At 45.3% G+C, this 18,869-nt stretch overlaps 1 protein-coding gene across 2 annotated transcripts in view; it reads right to left on the bottom strand.

Moving 5' to 3' along the window:
- Positions 1–2,643: 2,643 nt before the first annotated feature.
- The window catches only part of SORD (sorbitol dehydrogenase), a 35,051-nt gene continuing 18,825 nt past the window's right edge, over positions 2,644–18,869 (bottom strand). The window contains exons 7-9 of one of the 2 annotated variants that reach the window (XM_038420750.2): positions 17,322–17,497; positions 6,598–6,719; positions 2,644–2,952 (exon numbers count right to left, since the gene is read on the bottom strand). In XM_038420750.2, the coding sequence (XP_038276678.1) occupies positions 2,787–2,952; positions 6,598–6,719; positions 17,322–17,497 (464 nt within the window). In that variant the 3' untranslated portion in view covers positions 2,644–2,786. Of the gene's footprint in view, positions 2,953–6,597; positions 6,720–14,695; positions 14,994–17,321; positions 17,498–18,869 lie in introns of those variants that run through there. The other variant, XM_038420753.2, reaches the window with a different exon arrangement.

Genomic DNA, 18,869 nt, shown 5'->3' with positions numbered 1-18,869 from the left:
CTATACTTAATGAATGAATCATTGTCACCATACACAGCACTAATTAAGGATGGACCTCATTTTAACCCAGAGACGGCTCCAACTCGACCACAAGTTATTGGGCTGCATGCAGAACTCTGTGGGTGGGATGATGTAGCCTGGTTATGCAGGGGGCCAGACTAGATCATAACAGCCCTTCTGGCTTTAACATCTATGAATCACTGAAACGCTGTGATGAATTAAATCAAATTCTAGCAGGAAATTTAGAATTAAGATTCCATCAGCCTCTTAATTTTGTCTCTTCTGCCTGCCTGTCAGCCACCTCTGGGCCAACACCACATTACTCAGACCCAACCTTCACGGGTTGCAGAGTCCACTGTCCCCTCTTCGATCTACATGCTAATCCCACTCCCCAGCCACAAAACCAGGTGTATCAATATCTCATGCCTTGCACTCCACATAGCGCTGGAGTCCTGATTCCTCCCCACAGTCCATGCTGCTATGACTAGAGATCACATTTCACATTATGCCCTCCACATAGGCTCCAGAGGGAACACTTTCCTCCTTGCCACCCCAGAAGTAGCTGCACTTCAGTTGTGAGTGACATACTTTGAGCAGCACTCTGCACTTCTCGACAATGGGGCTAAAGAGAGGTGAGCTGCAGTTGCAGTGCAGAAGCAGAGTGGAGTGTTTTTACTGGAAGGGTTTTCTGATTATTTAACTAATAGGATTTCGTGGACGCAGGCCCAGTGGGGCTTGGGCCAGAGCTACAGTTGTTGACTAAGTTTTCACCTGCATTCCATGGAATTGAGGCTGGCTGATAGAGGGTATCAACTGGACCTGGTGAAGATAACACCTGCCTTCTCCAGTCAAGGGTTTTTCCCACCTTCAGTGAAGCAAGTTCATTACCTCAAGCTCTTTGAGACCTTTGACTACTCCTCTTCCTCTGCAAGAGCCACTTCCAGGGCTGGGTCAGACCCACCTCCAGGAACTTTCCCCGGCTGCAGGAAGCTCTGTGGCTGCTGGCTGGGAGCCCAGCTCTGAAGGCAGCAGCAGCAGAGAATTGGGGGTGGTAATACCTTGACACCCCCCCACACACAATAGCCTTGCAACCCTCCTATGGCCCCCTTTTTGGCTGGGATCCCCCCAGTTACAACACTGTGCAGTTTCAGATTTAAATATCTAAAATCATGAAATTTATGATTTTTAAAATCCCATGACCATGAAATTGACCAAAGTGGACCCTGAATTTGGTAGGACCCTACACTTAGGATGTGGTTGCCTGCTCCTGCTAATCTGTAGCAACCATTTCAATGGTTTCTCTCGCAGGACCTCACAGGATGCTGGGCCTTCTACCGCGGGTACTATGTGATGAGCAGCATTGTCCCTCGGTAAAATTTATTAGGAATGGAAACTATGTTCAGAAATATGGTAACAGAACTCCCTGCTACTCTCTGGCTGCAGCCTGTGACTGCCCTGTGTTGGGCTCCTTTGTCTCTGCTCCCTAGCTGGCAGCAGGTCCCAGGAACCAAAGACTGCCTGCAGTGTGTGCAGAAGGTGTGGCATCTCTAAAGCATCCCTCCACCATAATTGATTTCCTAGGGATGGCTAACCTCCCTCTCATCTGGCCTGCACAAGCACAAAGGCAAAGCAGCTCTTACCTCCTCTATGCAGGAGAATGGGCAGGGCTGAGAGAAGCACCAGCCAGCGAGCAGGGCTGCCCGCTGACTTCTTCCCTGAAGTTACCAGAAATTCACTCCATGCTGCCAGTACAAAAGGGCCATAAGGCCCCATCTGGGAATTCTCTTGGTACAAGAGACCCTCTATGGGAGCCACAGGCTCAATTCTGCCTGCTCTGCCCCGCACTCTCTTCCTGGCAGCCAGCCCTGGAAGATGTTCCAGGATGGGCACAGGATTGGCCAGGCCAGGCCATTGCAGCAAGGGCACAAGACACTGCACTCCTCAAAGCTGCTGTAGCAGGCTCTGGGGGCCCCCACCTCCTCCAGCGTAGAGGAGGTAAGAGCCACTTTGCCTTTGTCAAAGAACATCCCACAGAAATGAAATGCCAAGACTTCATTCCATGTTTGTAAAGCCTGAGAGACAGATAGAGTATTCAAGTATTAGTATTCCATAACTGTGCTTTGCAGGGGATTGTAACAGGTCTGACAGCACCGAACAGGCCCAACACCCCCTTAGAACAAATCTTGGCTCAGGAGAGTACTGTCCCAGCCTTGAATAGAGGTCCAGACACACTATTCTGCACAATTTTCATTGCCATTAACAGGAGTCAAGTGTGTGAAACTCTTATTCAGTGCTTCAGCATGTTCAAATCCAGGCTGTGACATAGATGGTTCTTCAATGCAAGTGGGCAGGGTGAAGCTCTCTGTCTGATACGCAACATAGAGAGATCTACGGTTTTCAGAATGTATAGTCTATTAGTGAAGAGGTGAATACTAACAGGTCCTCTCCAGGAGAAAAGTTCTCCTCTCAGATCCTCAGTGAGCTGAGTTCACAGGGGAAGAAGACTGAGCTAAGATCTCCTGTACAGATCTGAGGGGAGGATTTTGGCTCAAATTTCATTCCCAAATAGTGGTTCCCCATTTAAGCAGCTATAAGGCTGTAAATATCCTTAACCCATAATCCCTTCTCCTTCAATGCACTGTCTGCACAACAGGTGACCATAACTTTATTCCCCAAACACCACATACTACTTATAAACTTATCATTACAGTTCCCATCTCTCTATAAAGCCCATTCTTCATCTTTAAGACAGGCAGTATAATGGGGGAGGAGTGCAGTGCCATTCTTCAGGGATTCTGGTCACTGGGGTCACACTTCAGCATAACTTTCACCCCCAAGCCCTTCTTGGTTGTCTCAAAGGCCTCCAGCGCTTTTTCCAAAGGGAAGCGGTGTGTAACCAAAGGCTTGATGTCCACTCTCTTGGATGCAAGCATAGAAATCGCCATGGGCCACCTGGAAGGGAACACAAACAGCGAAAGAATGTATCCGATGAAGTGAGCTGTAGCTCACGAAAGCTTATGCTCAAATAAATTTGTTAGTCTCTAAGGTGCCACAAGTACTCCTTTTCTTTTTGCGAAAGAAAAGGGTAGTCCTCTAGGTCTGGGGAATTTGTATACTGACCAGCAGATCTGCGTAATTGCACATGAACCGTCCAGATATGAGACAGCATTCTTACAATGTTCAGAAACAGGAAATGACAGGTCTGCAGGGGCCTTCCTCAGTTATTGCTAAACAGGCAAGAAGCGATTTCTTTAGAACCCAGTCCCGCATGTCATTCCCATAAAGTCATGCAAAAGGCTTCAGGACTGAGCTCTCAAGCAGAGTGCAAAGCCTGCTTTTGATCAGCAGGGATTGTATGGGACAGGGCAGGTCCATGGCTCTGTCCCTATACCCACCTTCCACACTGGCAAGCAGAGCAGGCCAGGCTCAGAAGGAAGCACATACACTGCACCTGTTCAGGGGTCGAGCAGTGAGAACTCCAGCTCCATGAAGAACAGTGCCTCCCAGAGTTCCTGTTGGAGCAAGGAGTCTCAACTGACCCCTCTGCGTGCAGCTCGTTTATGTCCTATGATTCTCTGCTTGCTATAAAACACCACCATAGTCTTTGTCTGTTTGGAAGCACTGAGCTTGCATTGGCCAAGAGTTTATGAGGTTTTGTGTATAAAGCAATGACTCTGAAGTGAGTATAGTAATACTAAGCCAATGGCTATGCATGCTGTTCACATGGGACAGATAGCTGTGATCTGCTCCAGCAAAATAAGTGACAAGCATTGGGAGTTACTGTGTATTCAAATCACAGCAAAATGAAGTTTGAAAAAAAAAAATCAGTGCTGCTCGCTAGTCCTTTATCGCTCTGCCTCCTTGGTTATGCATATTGGTTACTAGGTAAAATCGAGACCTCTGGCATCTCTATTGTGTTTTTAGCTCAAATGGTTCACTTAGAGTTCAATGCACTTAAGGAGCCAGTGGTGTGTATCCACAGATAACTGCTTGTGCGGGCCACTACTGACCCCTTTGGTGGTAAGAGGAGTACGGAAATGCACAGAGTAGCTTCCACAGGTTGTATTACACTTGTATTGGCTTACAGCTCAAACTCCGCCTGGGCAAAAGCTAGAATTCGACAGAGATATCTAACAAAACCAACACAGAAACAAATCTTCTAATTAAACAGATCCCAAGGCTTACCAGGGAAGCCTGGCTGTAGCTAAGAATAAAGAACAGGAAACCATCTCCGGAGATCAGTCCCTACTAAAGAAAAGGATGGACTTGGAGACCAGAGATCTACACAAACCTAAATCTAAATTAAACCCAGCTCTGCCACACCAGCAAGACCAAGGTTTTCGCCTGCTCCAGGGACAGGGTAAAGCACAGCTCAGTCCCATCTACACTGCGAGACTGACCTACATCCATCAACACGGCTGTTTCTACAGCATAGACAGAACCTAAAACTGCATATATGAGGTCTAAATCTGTGTCTTCTTTATTCAGCCATTCTTTCAGAATTAAATTGCCATAAATCACATGACAATTCCATGAACAAACCCTCAGAGATCAGAGCTGGGAAACTACAGCCTAGACTAAGTGAAAAAACACCAACTAGCAAGACTGGATCAAGCTTATTATAGGTAAGGGCCTATCAAATTCACAGCCATGAAAAATGCGTCATGGACCATGAAATCTGATCTCCCCCATGAAATCTGGTTATTGTGGGGGAGATCAGATTTCACACAGTTGGGCGGCCAGAGAGCAGCAGCTGCTGACTGGGAGCTGAGCTCTGAAGGCAGTGTCACCACCAGCAGCAGCACAGAAGCGAGGGTAGCATGTAGGGAGGGTCATCAATTTTTGGTGGGGTCAGGACTGGCCTTATAGGTGGGCGAGTGGACAACCATTCAAGGCCTCGTGGTTAAGGGGGATGCCGTGATCCACTCCCCCTCCTCCACACACACACATGGAGTCAGCCCAAGGCCCCTTTAACTCCCAAGTGCTGGGTGTGGAGCCAGGAAGGGACTAGGCTGAGGGCACCCCAGCTGGGGGCTCCTACTGTGCACTGGGCTCCAGCTGCTAGTCCTTGACAGGCTGGGGTTGGACAGGACTTCCTTTTCCTCTGCACGGGCCACTCCTGAGGCCATGTCAGACCCATCTCTGGGAACGTCCCCTGGCTGCAGGAAGCTCCACGTCTGCTGTCTGGTAATCCAGCTCTGAAGGCTGCACTGCTGCCAGCAGCAGCGCAGAAGTGAAGGTGGCATGTATGATATTGCCACCCTTACTTCTGCATTGCTGCTGGCGGTGGTGCTGCCTTCAGAGCTGGGCACCTGTCCAGCAGCTGCCTCCAGCCACCCAGCTCTGAAGGCAGTAGCACAGAAGTAAAGGTGCCAATACCATGATCTCCTGGCAGTAGCCTTGCAACCTCCCTTCCCACCACCCCTTGTTGGGTTAGGACCCTCAGGATTACAATACTGTGAAATTTCCGATTTAAATATCTGAAACCATGAAATTTATTATTTTTAAAATCCTATGACTGTGAAATTGACCAAAATGGACCATGAATTTGGTAGGGCCCTAGTTATAGGACACAAAAAAGTAGGATCTTATTTTTACCCTCTGGATCTTCAGGATTGGTTGTTAAATCCAGGTTCATATCCCACTGTCACAAGAGATCAAAACACACACGACAGGATTTTCAGAGGGTTTGATAATTTTGTAGCCAATAATGAGACTTGTGTCTATCTGCGTAAAGGCAGAGTTCTCAAACTTCTTCCCAACACAGACCATATCTTATTACAGAGATTGCCTCAAGGACACCTGCCATCAATTCTCCATTGCCCATCTCCCATTTCCTCACCATCACACCATCTCCCCACCTATTCACCCAACTTCTGGCCCTCATCTACTCACCCCCACATGCTCATTCATCCCCTATCTCCCAGTGCCCAGCTCCCCACCCATGCCTATCTATCCCACTTTGCCCACCTCCCCACCGATCCCTTGGCCACCACCTCCTCACTGATTCTCTATCGCCAGCTCCCACTCCTCATGCATTGGCCACTTCCCCATACATCTCCCAGCCCCGACCTCTCCACACAACCCCCTCCTCACCCATCCCTCACTGATTCCCTATCATCCAGCTTCCACCTCATCCCCCATCTGCTGGCCCCCACCTAGCCTCCAGCCCCATCTCCCTACCCATCCTCCAACTCCTTACCCATCTCCTGGCCCCCATCTTCCCACCCAATCCCCATTGCCTATTCCCCCACTTCACCTATTGCCTGGCTCCTACCTCCTCACCCATCCCCACCATTCCTGTGTTGAAGTGGGAGCAGGTTTGTACTGCACACATTTGCCAGTTTTCCTAAAATGTTGCAGTGTCACTTGGAAAGCCAGCCAGTCTCCAAGATGCATGCTGCAGGAGGAGTGTGGCTGATGGTCTGACAGGGACCCCACTCTGCAACAGGGACATTTACGTTGTCCTGAGAAGGAGTGATTAGAGGGGGAACATTACAGGGTCTTCCATTTCTTCCTTCTTTGTGTAGGAATTAATTCCTTCATGGACAATGGAGTAGTCTGTTGGCATGCCAGTGCACCCTGATCAATACTCACGTATTGCAATAGCGAAATATCCCCTTGATATCCACCTCCCGCACAGCAGCATTCACGATGGGGACGTGGACCATCTCTGGCCCCAGCCCCACCAGAACCAGGGTCCCACCCGAGCGAGTGGCCTGAGGAGGAATAACAGAAACAAAATAAATGCAAATGCCGCCTGCCTGTGGAAGGTGACAAGCTCCTGTGTATATAGCAAAAATGGTCACTGCTGCCAGTCTTCTCAGCAGGCTATAAAGGGAGTTGACACCCTAAAGCAGTGATTCTCAAACTTTTTTGATCGGGTCCCCCCTTCTGTGTGTCCGTAGTCATTTATGTCTCCCCGCTCCCCGCAGTGCATATACCGAGGCAGAGTGGAGAGCAGCGGTTGCTTGCTGGGTGCCCAGCTCTGAAGGCATCACCATGCCAGCAGCAGCACAGAAGTAAGGGTGGCAATGTGAAAAGTGGTATTTGTCAATATTCTTTTCACAGCAGACTTAGTGCCCCATTACCACCCTTACTTCTGCGCTGTGTCTGCCACCCTGGGGCTGACACACAGAACCCCACTGTCTCCAAGTGAGGGACTGGGGAAGCGTGGGGAAGGAGAGCCGGAGCCTGGGCTGCCTCTCGGTGAGGGATGGGCTGGGGGAGGAGAACCTGAACCTAAGTGGTGGGACTCTGGCTGCCCCCTTTCTCTCCGCTTCCCTGGTGTGCACAGCCCTTCTGCATGAGCCTACCCACCAGGGATGACAGTCAGAGCTCTTAAAAAAAAAAGCAAACAGTTTGCGCCTCCCTTGACACATTCCCACACCTCCCTTGGAAGGCCTACCCCACAGCTTGAGAACCACTGCCCTAAAGCATTTACAGGCTTGTCCTTGGGGCAGCTGGCCCATCCTGCAGCTCACACTGCCACAGCTACATTCTATCTTTAGCACACTAGCTTGATAACAGCTCGCACGAGTGTGCCTCCTTCAGATGGGAAGCACACTCCCAGCTCCAAGCGTAGACATACCCATAGGTGCTTTTGACGTTTCAGCCAGTTTCCAATAAAACCACTCAGATCCTCTTCCTCATCATCCTGTGCATGCAGGTGTCCCATTCTAAGTTTCTACCCTTAAGTCCCAAGGGGAAACTCCACAGCTCTTTGTCCACACACAAGGAGGGGACAGAGAGTGGGCAGGACAGAGGGAGCAGTAAGTGGGCTGTGGAGGAGCACATTGCTCCCCCTCAAGCCCTGCAGAGCTTACCAGAAAAGACAATACACTGTGTGGAGCTGAATTGTTTTTTCTACTGAGCTCCATGTAGGGGTCCTGAGGACCCCTGGCAAGGGAATCTCTGCTAGTTCAGCTCTCCTGGAGCCTAACTGCCAAGGAAGGCACTGGGGCAGAGCCTAAGGGTAAGGTGAACTGGTGCAACCTGCACTGTACTGATATAATTACCTCTGCACTGGGGCTAAGCACTGGGCTGCTCTACTAGTGGCTGAAACACCGTGTAGACAAGGCCTAAGAAACAAACTGTCCCAATTACTCTTATTAATTATTTGTGTAACAGTAGCATCTAGAGGCCCCAAGCAAGATCGGGGCTTCATTGCAAGAGACAGTCCCTGAGTCCCTGCCCCAGAAATTACAATCTAAAGGGGAATAGGCAGGTTTTAAGGCCACACAGCACTGCAGTGTCAGGAATGGGATTAGAACTCAGCCCTTCTAAGTCACAGTATAAAAAGTCCTGCCCTGCCACAACACTATGCTGTCAAAACATTAAAGTTGATAAGAAAATAATTTCACGGCAGGAGTGCTCAGAATGTCTAATAATAACCTGCACATCTACTGATGTATTTATTATGCCTGGAACTGTGCTGCGTACCATCACATTATTTTGGATCTCTAAATAACACTGTCCATTGCTCCATAGCACATACAACTTACTGATGTTCTCAACAGGACTTCAATAACCCACCTGGGCAATATTCCTGGCTCTTGGCACCTGACCCAAGAAGGATCGGTTCTCTGTCAAGCCTGGGATTAAGACGTTTTCTGAAGAAAACACTACTTGGTCACAAGTGCTGTAATTTGCACAGGTGTATGTGACTGCTGACAGGTTCCACTGTGCTCCAAACTACAGCAAGTGGGAGCTGCGGAGCACAGAGATAGGCGTGTGCATCCTTATCCCAGAGACTGGCTCGTACCAGGGACCCCGCCTCACTGTAACTAAAGACATCCCAGCTTTTTGATACTGCTCTGGTGGCCAGAGATCTACAGACACCTAGCGAAAGGGCCCTAGCTCCAGGATTCTGATGATGCTGAAAATCCAGACCACAATTTTCCAATGTCTGAAGTCTTCTTAGGCCATGAGTTCAATACAGTCACAATGATGTTATAGCAATTGTATGAGAGGTGGAATATATGGGACTAGGTCTGCACAAGGAGGAACCAATGTGGGATCTCTACCCACCTGGCAAATGATCAGCCACCTCTGCGGAATCACTATGCTCCAACAACCCCCCCAAAAAAGCGCTACTTGGGATCATGAAGGAGACAGACCTGAGCGGGGGGAGGGGGCAGAAAAGTGACATTGTTCCGCTTCTCCCAATGGAGATTCACAGCAAAAGATGATGTTGCCAAAGCAGAGTGGGAATCAGTGTCTAATCTCAGACATGAGGGTAGGTCACAGTCCCACACGACACAAAGTGCAAGAGACGCCAAAATCCCACTGCTTGAGGATGTGGCTCAGTTGTTACTAGGCTGCAGAGTTGGAGATACTGGGGCTCTGCCAAATGACCCCTGTCATCTGCTATTCTCACAAGGCCACTGCACAGTGAGAGGAATGGGTCAAGAGCCTGCTCCCTGTTTACAGCCCATACAAACACCAGACCGCTGCAGTGCCTGACACGGCAAGACCCCAGGGCAGGACTGGCACAGCAGCAGCTGCAGCAGGATAATTCTGCCTCCCGGAGCTGTGGCTGGGGCACAACTGCTCTGTAGTGCCCCTAACACTGAGATATACTACATGACACAGTTCAGCCCTGAGGTTGTTAATGATGCTGCATAGGACAGGCCTCAATATCTCCCTCACTGTGAAATTCCCCACAAGGCCACTGTGCGTCTGTTGTTTCCTGGGGGCTGGTGTTTCAGTCTTGCCAGCAGAGGTTTGGCTGGGTTCTCTTGCAGCGCTCCCGATACAGGAGATATCTGTAGTGCAACTTGTTTCAGAATCCCAGTGCTTCTGGGCACTACTTCCTCTAGGCATCACTCACCTCGGTTAGTCGCAGAAAATGTATGCAAATAGGTCTTTATTTAACTTAGCAATTGTCGTGACCCTGAGTGCAAAATCAGTAGGGTCAGTGTAAACATTGGTAATGTTTTCTGCAGTAAACAGACTCATAGTACATTAATATTACATTAGAGGGAGAGCTCATGAGATGATCTAGTTCAGGACAGCATGGGTCAAACTTTGATTCTCACCTACAAGAAAAAATAATTGCAGGAGGTTTCTGTGAACCCTGAGCACTCTCAGATAGCACAGTCCTATTGGGTTAGTTACAGGGAACGCTGTGGGTGTTGGATTGGACTTGCTCCCCTTTATCACAGCATAGACTGACATTTGATTTTTAGATGTGGCTGGGATTTGCCCATGATGAAAGGCTCCACCATCGCACTTAGATAGCTCTGCAAGGAAGGGAGAATGGCTGTTCTCAATCCCTTACTAGCACTTTTACTTCCCATGGCACCCATTCAGCACCTCAGAAAGGGAGTTATTTTTGTGTCACGCTTGTCACCCAGCTAAACAGCGAACATTACACCCTCTGCTTCTTCTATGGACGAACCCCCTTACCCCCAGTGAGAAGTGACAGCTGACACCTTTCACCTTCCTCTGCAGACTGGGTCAGAGGAAGCGGCATGGACACAAATCATTGAATGACAGAAATGTAGGGCTGGAAGGGACCTCAAGAGGTCATCCAGTCTAGCAATCTGCACTCAGGGAAGAACTAGTAAACCTAGACCATCCCTGACAGGTGGCTGTCCTACTGGTTCTTAAAAACTTCCAATGACGGGGATTCCACAAACTCCCTTGGAAGCCTGTTCCAGAGCTTAACTACCCTTAGAGTTAGAAAGTTTTTACTGGTTTCAGAGTAGCAGCCGTGTTAGTCTGTATTCGCAAAAAGAAAAGGAGTACTTGTGGCACCTTAGAGACTAACAAATTTATTAGAGCATCTAATAAACGCTCTAATAAATTTGTTAGTCTCTAAGATGCCACAAGTACTCCTTTTCTTTTTGAAAGTTTTTACTAATATCTAACCTACATCTCCCTTGCTGTAGACTAAGCTGATTACTTCTTGTCCTGCCCTAAGTGGACATGGAGAGCAATTGATCACAGTCCTCTTTATAACAGCCCTTAACATATCTGAAGACCATTAATGGGTCCCTCCTCAGTCTTTTCTCAAGACTAAACATGTACAGTTTTTATAAATTTTCCTCATACATTAGGTTTTCTAAATGTTTTATCATTTTTGTTGTTCTCTGGACTCTCTCCAGTTTGTCCACATCTTTCCTAAAGTGCAGCACCCAGAATTGGATACAACACTTCAGCTGAGGCCTCACCAGAGCTGAGTAGAGTATAACAATTCCATCCCTTGTGTTACATATGACACGTCCATTAATACACCCCAGAATGATAGCCTTTTTTGCAACTTCATCAGATTGCTGGTTCATGATTTATGATCCAACCTCCATCTCCTTTTCATCAGTGCTACCACCTAACCAATTATTCCCCATATTGTAGTGGTGCGTTTGATTTTTCCTTCCCAAGTTTAGTGCTTTGCACTTGCCTTTTGCTGAATTTCATCTTGTTGATTTCAGACCAATTCTCCTTTTTGTCAACGTTGTTTTGAATTCTAAGCCTGTCCTTCAAATTACTTGCAACCCATCCCAGCTTGGAGTCATCCACAAATTTTATAAGCATGCTCTCTGCTCCATTATTCAAGTCAATAATGAAAATATTGACGAGTACCGGACCCAGGGCTAACCTCTGCAGAACCACTCTAGATAGGCCTCCCAGTCTGACAGCAAACCATAGTTAACTACTTTTTGAGCACAGTCTTTCAACCATTTGTGCACCCACCTTTATAGTCATTTCATCTAGATCATATTTCTGTAGTTTGGTTATGAGAATGTGAAGTGGGACTGTGTCAAAAGTAGAGTTGTCAAGCAATTAAAAAAATTAATTGTGATTAATTGCACAATTAAAAACATTATTAATTGCACACTTAAAAATAATTATTAATCGCACAATTAAACAATAGAATACTATTTATTTAAATATTTTTGAACGTTTTCTACATTTTCAAATATATTAATTTCAATTACAACACAGATTACAAAAAGTGTATCGTGCTCACTTTATATTTATTTTTGATTACAAGTATTTGCACTGTAAAAAAACAAAAGAAATAGTATTTTTCAATTCACCTGATACAAGTACTGTAGGGCAATCTCTTTATCATGAAAGTTGAACTTGCAAATGTAGAATTATGTACAAAAAAACCTGCATTCAAAAATAAAACAATGTAAAATTTTAGAGCCTGCAAATCCACTCAGTCCTACTTCTTGTTCAGCCAATTGCTCAGACAAACACATTTGTTTATATTTGCAGGAGATAATGCTGCCTGGTTCTTGTTTTACGTCACCCGAAAGTGAGAACAGGTGTTCTCATGGCACTGTTGTAGCTGGCATCGCAAGATATTTACGTGCTAGATGTGCTAAAGACTCATATGTACCTTCATGCTTCAACCACCATTCCCGGAGTCATGCGTCCATGCTTATAACGGGTTCCGCTCAATAACAATCCAACGCAGTGCAGACTGACGCACGTTCATTTTCATTATCTGAGTCAGATGCCACCAGCAGATTTTGGTGGTTCAGGTTCTGTAGTTTCTGCATCGGAGTGTTGCTCTTTTAAGACTTCTGAAAGCATGCTCCACACCTCGTCCCTCTCAGATTTTGGAAGGCTTCAGATTCTTAAACCTTGGGTGGCGTGCAGTACCTATTTTTAGAAATCTCACTTTGGTACCTTCTTTGCATTTTGTCAGATCTGCAAATCAACTACTTCATGACCCCAGGAGGAGGAACCAAAGCTTGAGCCCACCCATGCTCCACCACCCCAGGTGGGGGGCCAAAGCCAAAGCCAAAGGCTCCAGCCCCAGGCAGGGGGCCTGTAATCTGAGCCCCAGCGCTCAGGGCTGAAGTCCTCGGGCTTCAGATTCAGCCCCGGGCCTCAGAAAGTTTAAGCCAGCCCTGGTGATCCCAGTAAAATGGGGTCGCAGTGCACTTTGGAGTCCCAACCAACAGTTTGAGAACCGCTGCGCTACTGTACTTGTATGAGGCGAATCGAAAAATACTATTTCTTTTGTTTATCATTTTTACAGGGCAAATATTAGTAATAAAAAATAATATACACTTTGATTTCAATTACAACACAGAATACAATAGATATGAAAATGTAGAAAAACAACCAAAATATTTAATAAATTTCAATTGATATTCTATTGTTTAATGGTGCGATTAAAAATGCGATTAATTGAAATTAATTTTTTTAAATTAATTGTGTGAGTTAACTGCAATTAATTGACAGCCCTAGTCAAAAGCATTACTAAAATCAAGATATATCAGATCTACTGCTTCCCCGTAGCATTAGGCGAGTAACCCTGTCAAAGAAGGAAATTAGGTTGGTTTGGCATGATTAGTTCTTGTCATCCATGCTGGCTATTCCTTATAACCAGAAGACATCTGGTCGATGATCAGTCCCATAATCATATACACAAATACTAGCTTTGCTATGGCAATTTCATGGATAGCAATGAGAATTCTCCACAAAGACTGAGGGGAAGATGGGACCAGTGATTGAGAAGCTAGAGATGGAAAATGCCCATCAAGTCAGAGCTGTTCCCTAGAATAAATTACCCTGTGGTCTGTCTGAACCATTCTACATCCTAGCAGAATGCACAGTAGGGGATATGGCCCTGTGATTCAGGGCCTGCATTTTCACTTACTTGCCTTCATTTCAGTGCTCCTAGTTCTTCCAACAGTGTAGCTAGGGTACAAATCATGGAGTAAGTTGCCCAGAAAAGCTCACAAGGCAAACAATGCATACATACACAAGCCAAGGGACAGTGTGCATACCAGAGAGCAGGAGAGTCCTGGGAAAGGTGGGTCTGAAGGTGAGATCTGGGGTAAGAGAGAAGGAGCTTGGTGGACAACATCTGGGAGACAGTTCCAGGCCTGGGAGAAGTGGGGGCAAGTCATGAGTGGGAGGAAACACAGGAAGCAGTGAGGAGAGTATATGAAAGATGAAGAGGGGACACGTGACAAATTGGGGGATGCTAACAGATAATGGAGTGGGGAGGTGAAGAGCCATTGAAGGAGATACTATAGAAGTCAGAAGGGCAGGAGGAGGATGGGAAAACACAACATCATGCAGTTCTGCCAACCACCATTACTCACAGGAGACCACAGCCAATTAGGAGCCAACACGACACATTCCCTTGGGCTTACACAACCCTCTCTCTCTTGCATGCTGAATGCTGATGACTCATTGCTTGCCTTCCCCAAAGGTGAGGCTGCAAGGGAAGGGGAGCTACTTGCCTCTATCAATGGCCAACATTGACATCTACAAACAGGAGAGGTGAAGGAGCAAGGAGAGGACACAATGCATAAAGAACTCAGCACCCTCTCTATGCCTCACACTCCAATGATCAACCTGAAAGGAGAGAAGCAAATGCTGGCATTGACCTTGGCAGGGTGGATTTGATTTAAATCAAATTGATTTAAATCACATCAGGAAGACTCGATTTAATCATGGATTTCTACATAAAAGTGCATTCTTGTTGGTTGTTATAACCTTAATACATATTCTTCACAACTCAGAGACAGATGTAGGTTTTGCTTTACAGCTATATCATAAAATGAATGATTGATTAGTTATTTCATTTCCCAAAAGTAATTGAAGCAGATATTTATGAAGTCATTGGGAGGTGAACTATCTCCAGTTCAACAGGTTAATCATTAATATTTGGAGGATTTTCTTGGCACGCTATATTAGGAGGAGAACATCACCAGACAGACATTTAAATTTTTTTATTTAACTAAAACAAGAACGTTGTATATTCTGGATTTTTTTCTTCAACAGCAAACATATATTTTAACAAAACAAGCATATGAATTTTTGAATTTAGTTAAACATTAAGTTTTTTAAAATCAGGTTTGTTTTTGTTAACTAAAATAAGTAAATGAAATATATTTTTAAAAAAAACCCCAAAATTAAAGTGACTACGTCAGCCAGGTCAACATGAAAAACTTAAAATATTGGCTTCTGCAGCTAACTCTGTCGTCTTCACCTTCGTTTTCTTGTTTGTTCATAATCTGGAAAAAAAAAACCACCTGCTTTTCCAGGTCCCAAATGATTTCTCAATTTGGAATAAATTAGTCCAAAGGAAGAAAATATTCTTTCTACACCGGCAGAAGAAGCTACTGCTGTTAAAAGTGAGATTATCACTTCTACAGTCTCTGAATCCAAGTGCTTAAGTGACTTCCACCAGTTCACTGGTGTGACTTTCTTTAAAACATCATCATCAAACATATTTCTTGAATGGTTCACCCTTAGCTCTGAAGTTTATTATAGTTGGTGTTATGGAGGGATGATTGCTGGATGTGCATGTCATAGCCAACTCCTCCTCTTCAGCAGTTAAGGTTTGACCCTGGTACCAAGTATTGAGAATATTTGCAAGAAAATGAGCTGGAGACAGTGCTTGTCCCATTTGTTTTTTTAATGCTTGTAATTTAACTCTGTCATTGCATGTGTCTGTTTTTAAGATCTCACTCAGTTCCTTCCAAATTTCAACAGTGTCAGCAATAAAACAGCTATTTCCCTGCATTTTGTTCAAGGCTATAGAAATAGGCTTCAGGGTACTCGGCATGTGTTCAACATTTCTCTTAAGCCCAATGTTGAGCACTTTGGCTGTGACAGTGCCAGCTATTTTTTCACAATTTTGTTCACAAACTGTCATCAGTTTAGGCCAGTTCTCGATATAGTGCTCAAAACAGTCCACTCCTAAGTTCCACTGCATATCTTGGGAGAGAGTTAGCTTGGTTCCTCCCACTTTTTTCAGAGCAGCTGCTGCAAAGTGGTTGTTATGGAAGTATTTTGCAATTTCAACAATGTTAGCCTTTATTTCTGGAACACTGAAGTCTTTGGCTAGGAGGTGCATCAAATGAGCACTGCAACCGTATTTTGTTAGCTTGGGACTCTTTTCACTCTCTTCTAAATAATTTCTTCTCATCTTGGATACATTTAGAGCATTGTCTGTGACCAAGCTGTGTACTAGACTCTTGAATTTTTTTTCAGTTTGTTATAGCTTTTACTGCTACTGCTTGTAAGTATTCTGCTGTGTGTGCATTTCCTGATGTATCAATTGTATCTGTAAGGAAGACATTCCCTTCTTCTGTTGTCACACAAGCACATAAAACAGGATCATTGTGGACATTGCTGCACCCATCAAGACTCAGGTTAACAATTTTACCCTCTAGACCTTTTGCACACTGCTCAATTTCTCTTTCATACTTTTTAATCCAGCAATTGGCCTGCGACATCTGCTCTGTTGGGTGGACTGTATCCTCGTCTTAATGACTGAACCATGTTAATGAAGTGTGAGTTCTCAGTCATACAGAAAGAAGATTTTGTTGCATAAACAAACGGGGCAATTTTTTTCATCAATTAGCTCTTTTTGTAATGTGCTGGTTCTTATCACAAACTTATCTCTAGTTGTTTCTGGATGATGGAGATTTTTTTTTTCCTTTTTTGCTACAGGTGATATACTGTGGATATGTGACATACATGATGTGACTGAAACAAGGAATGCAGGGTGTTGGATGGGGCAGGAGTCCTGGGGAGCAGGGGTGGGCAACAACCCCCTAGTGGGGTGAGGAGGGAACCGTTTGTTAAGATTTTGGCAGCTCATCACTGGATACCATAGATCTCAAATCAATGAAGGCTACACTCAGAAAGACCTCAAGACTTCTGGAATATGCTGCTCAAATAGTTTCACTTTTGTTTCTACTGCCTGTTCCTCCCTTCTCACATTTATCTCCAGACTTCTTCTCCTTGTCCAGATCTATTCCACCCCCAACATTCTTCTATTCATTGAACTTTTTGAAACTTTGCACTTTTAGAGAGAGGTAAGGGATTGACTTCGTGTACACAAATTTGCAGAGCGACAACAGGGTTGAGATCTGTTATTTTGCACCTCTATATATTATTTATTTATTTAAAACGTTTTTGCTGTTAACAAGCGTGTTATCTCTAGAGACACAAATCCACAGTTTGAGAACTGCAAAACTAAGCATCTCTGATGGTATCTTTTAGATTGAGCATTGAGTCCCTTTGGGTAGATAGAAAGATTAACCTAAATAATCTATACAGAAGCCCCTGGAACTCCATAAGATTGGGTCTCTAATCAGTGAACTGTTGGAACTCATTTACAAAATTTTTCTTAAACATTACATGAATATATTGTCTCATGCTATAGAATTAGAATTTATAATCCCTCTACCATGATGAGAGATCTTTGAGCTATAATGTAACTTAATTAAAACTATCTTTAGATAGGTTTTTTTCTCAAAAAGAATTTTATCAAAAAAATCCAATTGATTTTTATCCACCCTGGATCTTGGATAGGGGAAGGAGGAACTCACGTAAATGCCAGTTTGGATGCTGGCCTCTGCCCCGGAGCACTCCACGGTTATGTCAGGCATGCAGTTAAGCAAATCTTGCACCATGCAGGCCATGTCCTTTGGGGTCTCTTTCTTTATCTGAATGGTGAAATCTGCCCCAATCTCTTTGGCTTTTTCCAGGCGGGAAGCAGATAAATCTGGGGAAGGAAGAAATAAATCACAGAACTGCAGCTGGCTGACAAACGTCATGCAAGAAAAGATGTCATATAGAAAGGCCATGCAGCAAGCATGCCCAGTGGGGCATGGACACATTGTATGCACACAATGCAGGCACATTGGGTGGAAAAGTCTGGTTCAGAACTCCCCCAGCCTGATGTTGCATAGATTGGGTAGGAGGTCAGCTCTCCTCTCTGGGCTGGTGGGGAAAGATGTGTGACAAGCAACTTAAAGGCACAAGAGATGCCAACGGGACTCTGGCCATAGATAAAGTTGCCTCTTTCAAAGATGCTGAGGTCTTAATACTCTAAAGCCCACAGACAAATCATTCTGACCAGGGCATGTAGCAAAGGTGCAGCTGCAGGCACCTGACAACAATCGGGTTCTCTGCAGACGTAACATTATCCCCATGGTTAGTCATGATTTGTACTGAATTAGCAAACTGCCTAGAAGCCCTGGCCCCTCTGTGCTGGGTGCTGTACAACTATGGATAAAAGAGGGGGTCCTTGCCCTAAAGAGCTTAAAATCAACCTATAAGACAAGAGACAGTTGGTGGAGAGGGTAAACAGATGGGAGAGAACATAAGAAAGGTCATACTGGGTCAGATCAAAGGTCCATCTAGCCCAATACCCTGTCCTCTGACAGTGGCCAATGCCAGGTGCCCCAGAGGGAATAAACAGAACAGGTAATCATCAAGTGATCCATTCCATGTCACCCAGAGGCTAGGGACACCATCGCTGCTTATCCTGACTAATAGCCATCGATGGACCTATCCTCCATGAATTTATCTAGTTCTTTTTTGAACCCTGTTATAGTCTTGGGCTTCACAATATCCTCCGGCAAGGAATTCCACAGGTTGACTGGGCGTTGTGTCATGAAATACTTCCTTTTGTTTGTTTTAAACTGGCTGCCTATTAATTTCATTTGGTGACTCCTAGTTCGTGTGTTATGAGGAGTAAATAGCACTGCCTTATTTACATAAGGAGCACAAAGTAACAGTGAGAAAATTATGAAGAAGTATAATATGCAGTGATAACAGTCTACAGCTGCCTAACCATAACTTGACTTGCTAGTGAATTCAATACCATCACTTTGGCAGCAAATGCATGGAGACCAGAGCATTGCTAAGGGCCTGTCATTAAGGCATATTGGAATTCTTCTTAACCTGAGGGGTCTATCCCTTTGAGGCCAGCACACTATAACATGGTTGAGAAACAGGCGGTGTGGAGGGAAGTCCACAGAACTGCTAGGAAAGTTTCCAAATTTCTTCTAACGTTTTCCTTTAGCTTCATGTTCTCTGGGTCTTTGCGGAAGAAATCTGCTCTGGAAAGGTGGACAGTATCCATGTTGAAG

The sequence above is a fragment of the Dermochelys coriacea genome, chromosome 10 (assembly GCF_009764565.3).
Source record: "Dermochelys coriacea isolate rDerCor1 chromosome 10, rDerCor1.pri.v4, whole genome shotgun sequence".
Classification (NCBI taxonomy): Eukaryota; Metazoa; Chordata; order Testudines; family Dermochelyidae; genus Dermochelys; species Dermochelys coriacea.
This window is presented reverse-complemented; position numbering and strand designations above follow the sequence as displayed.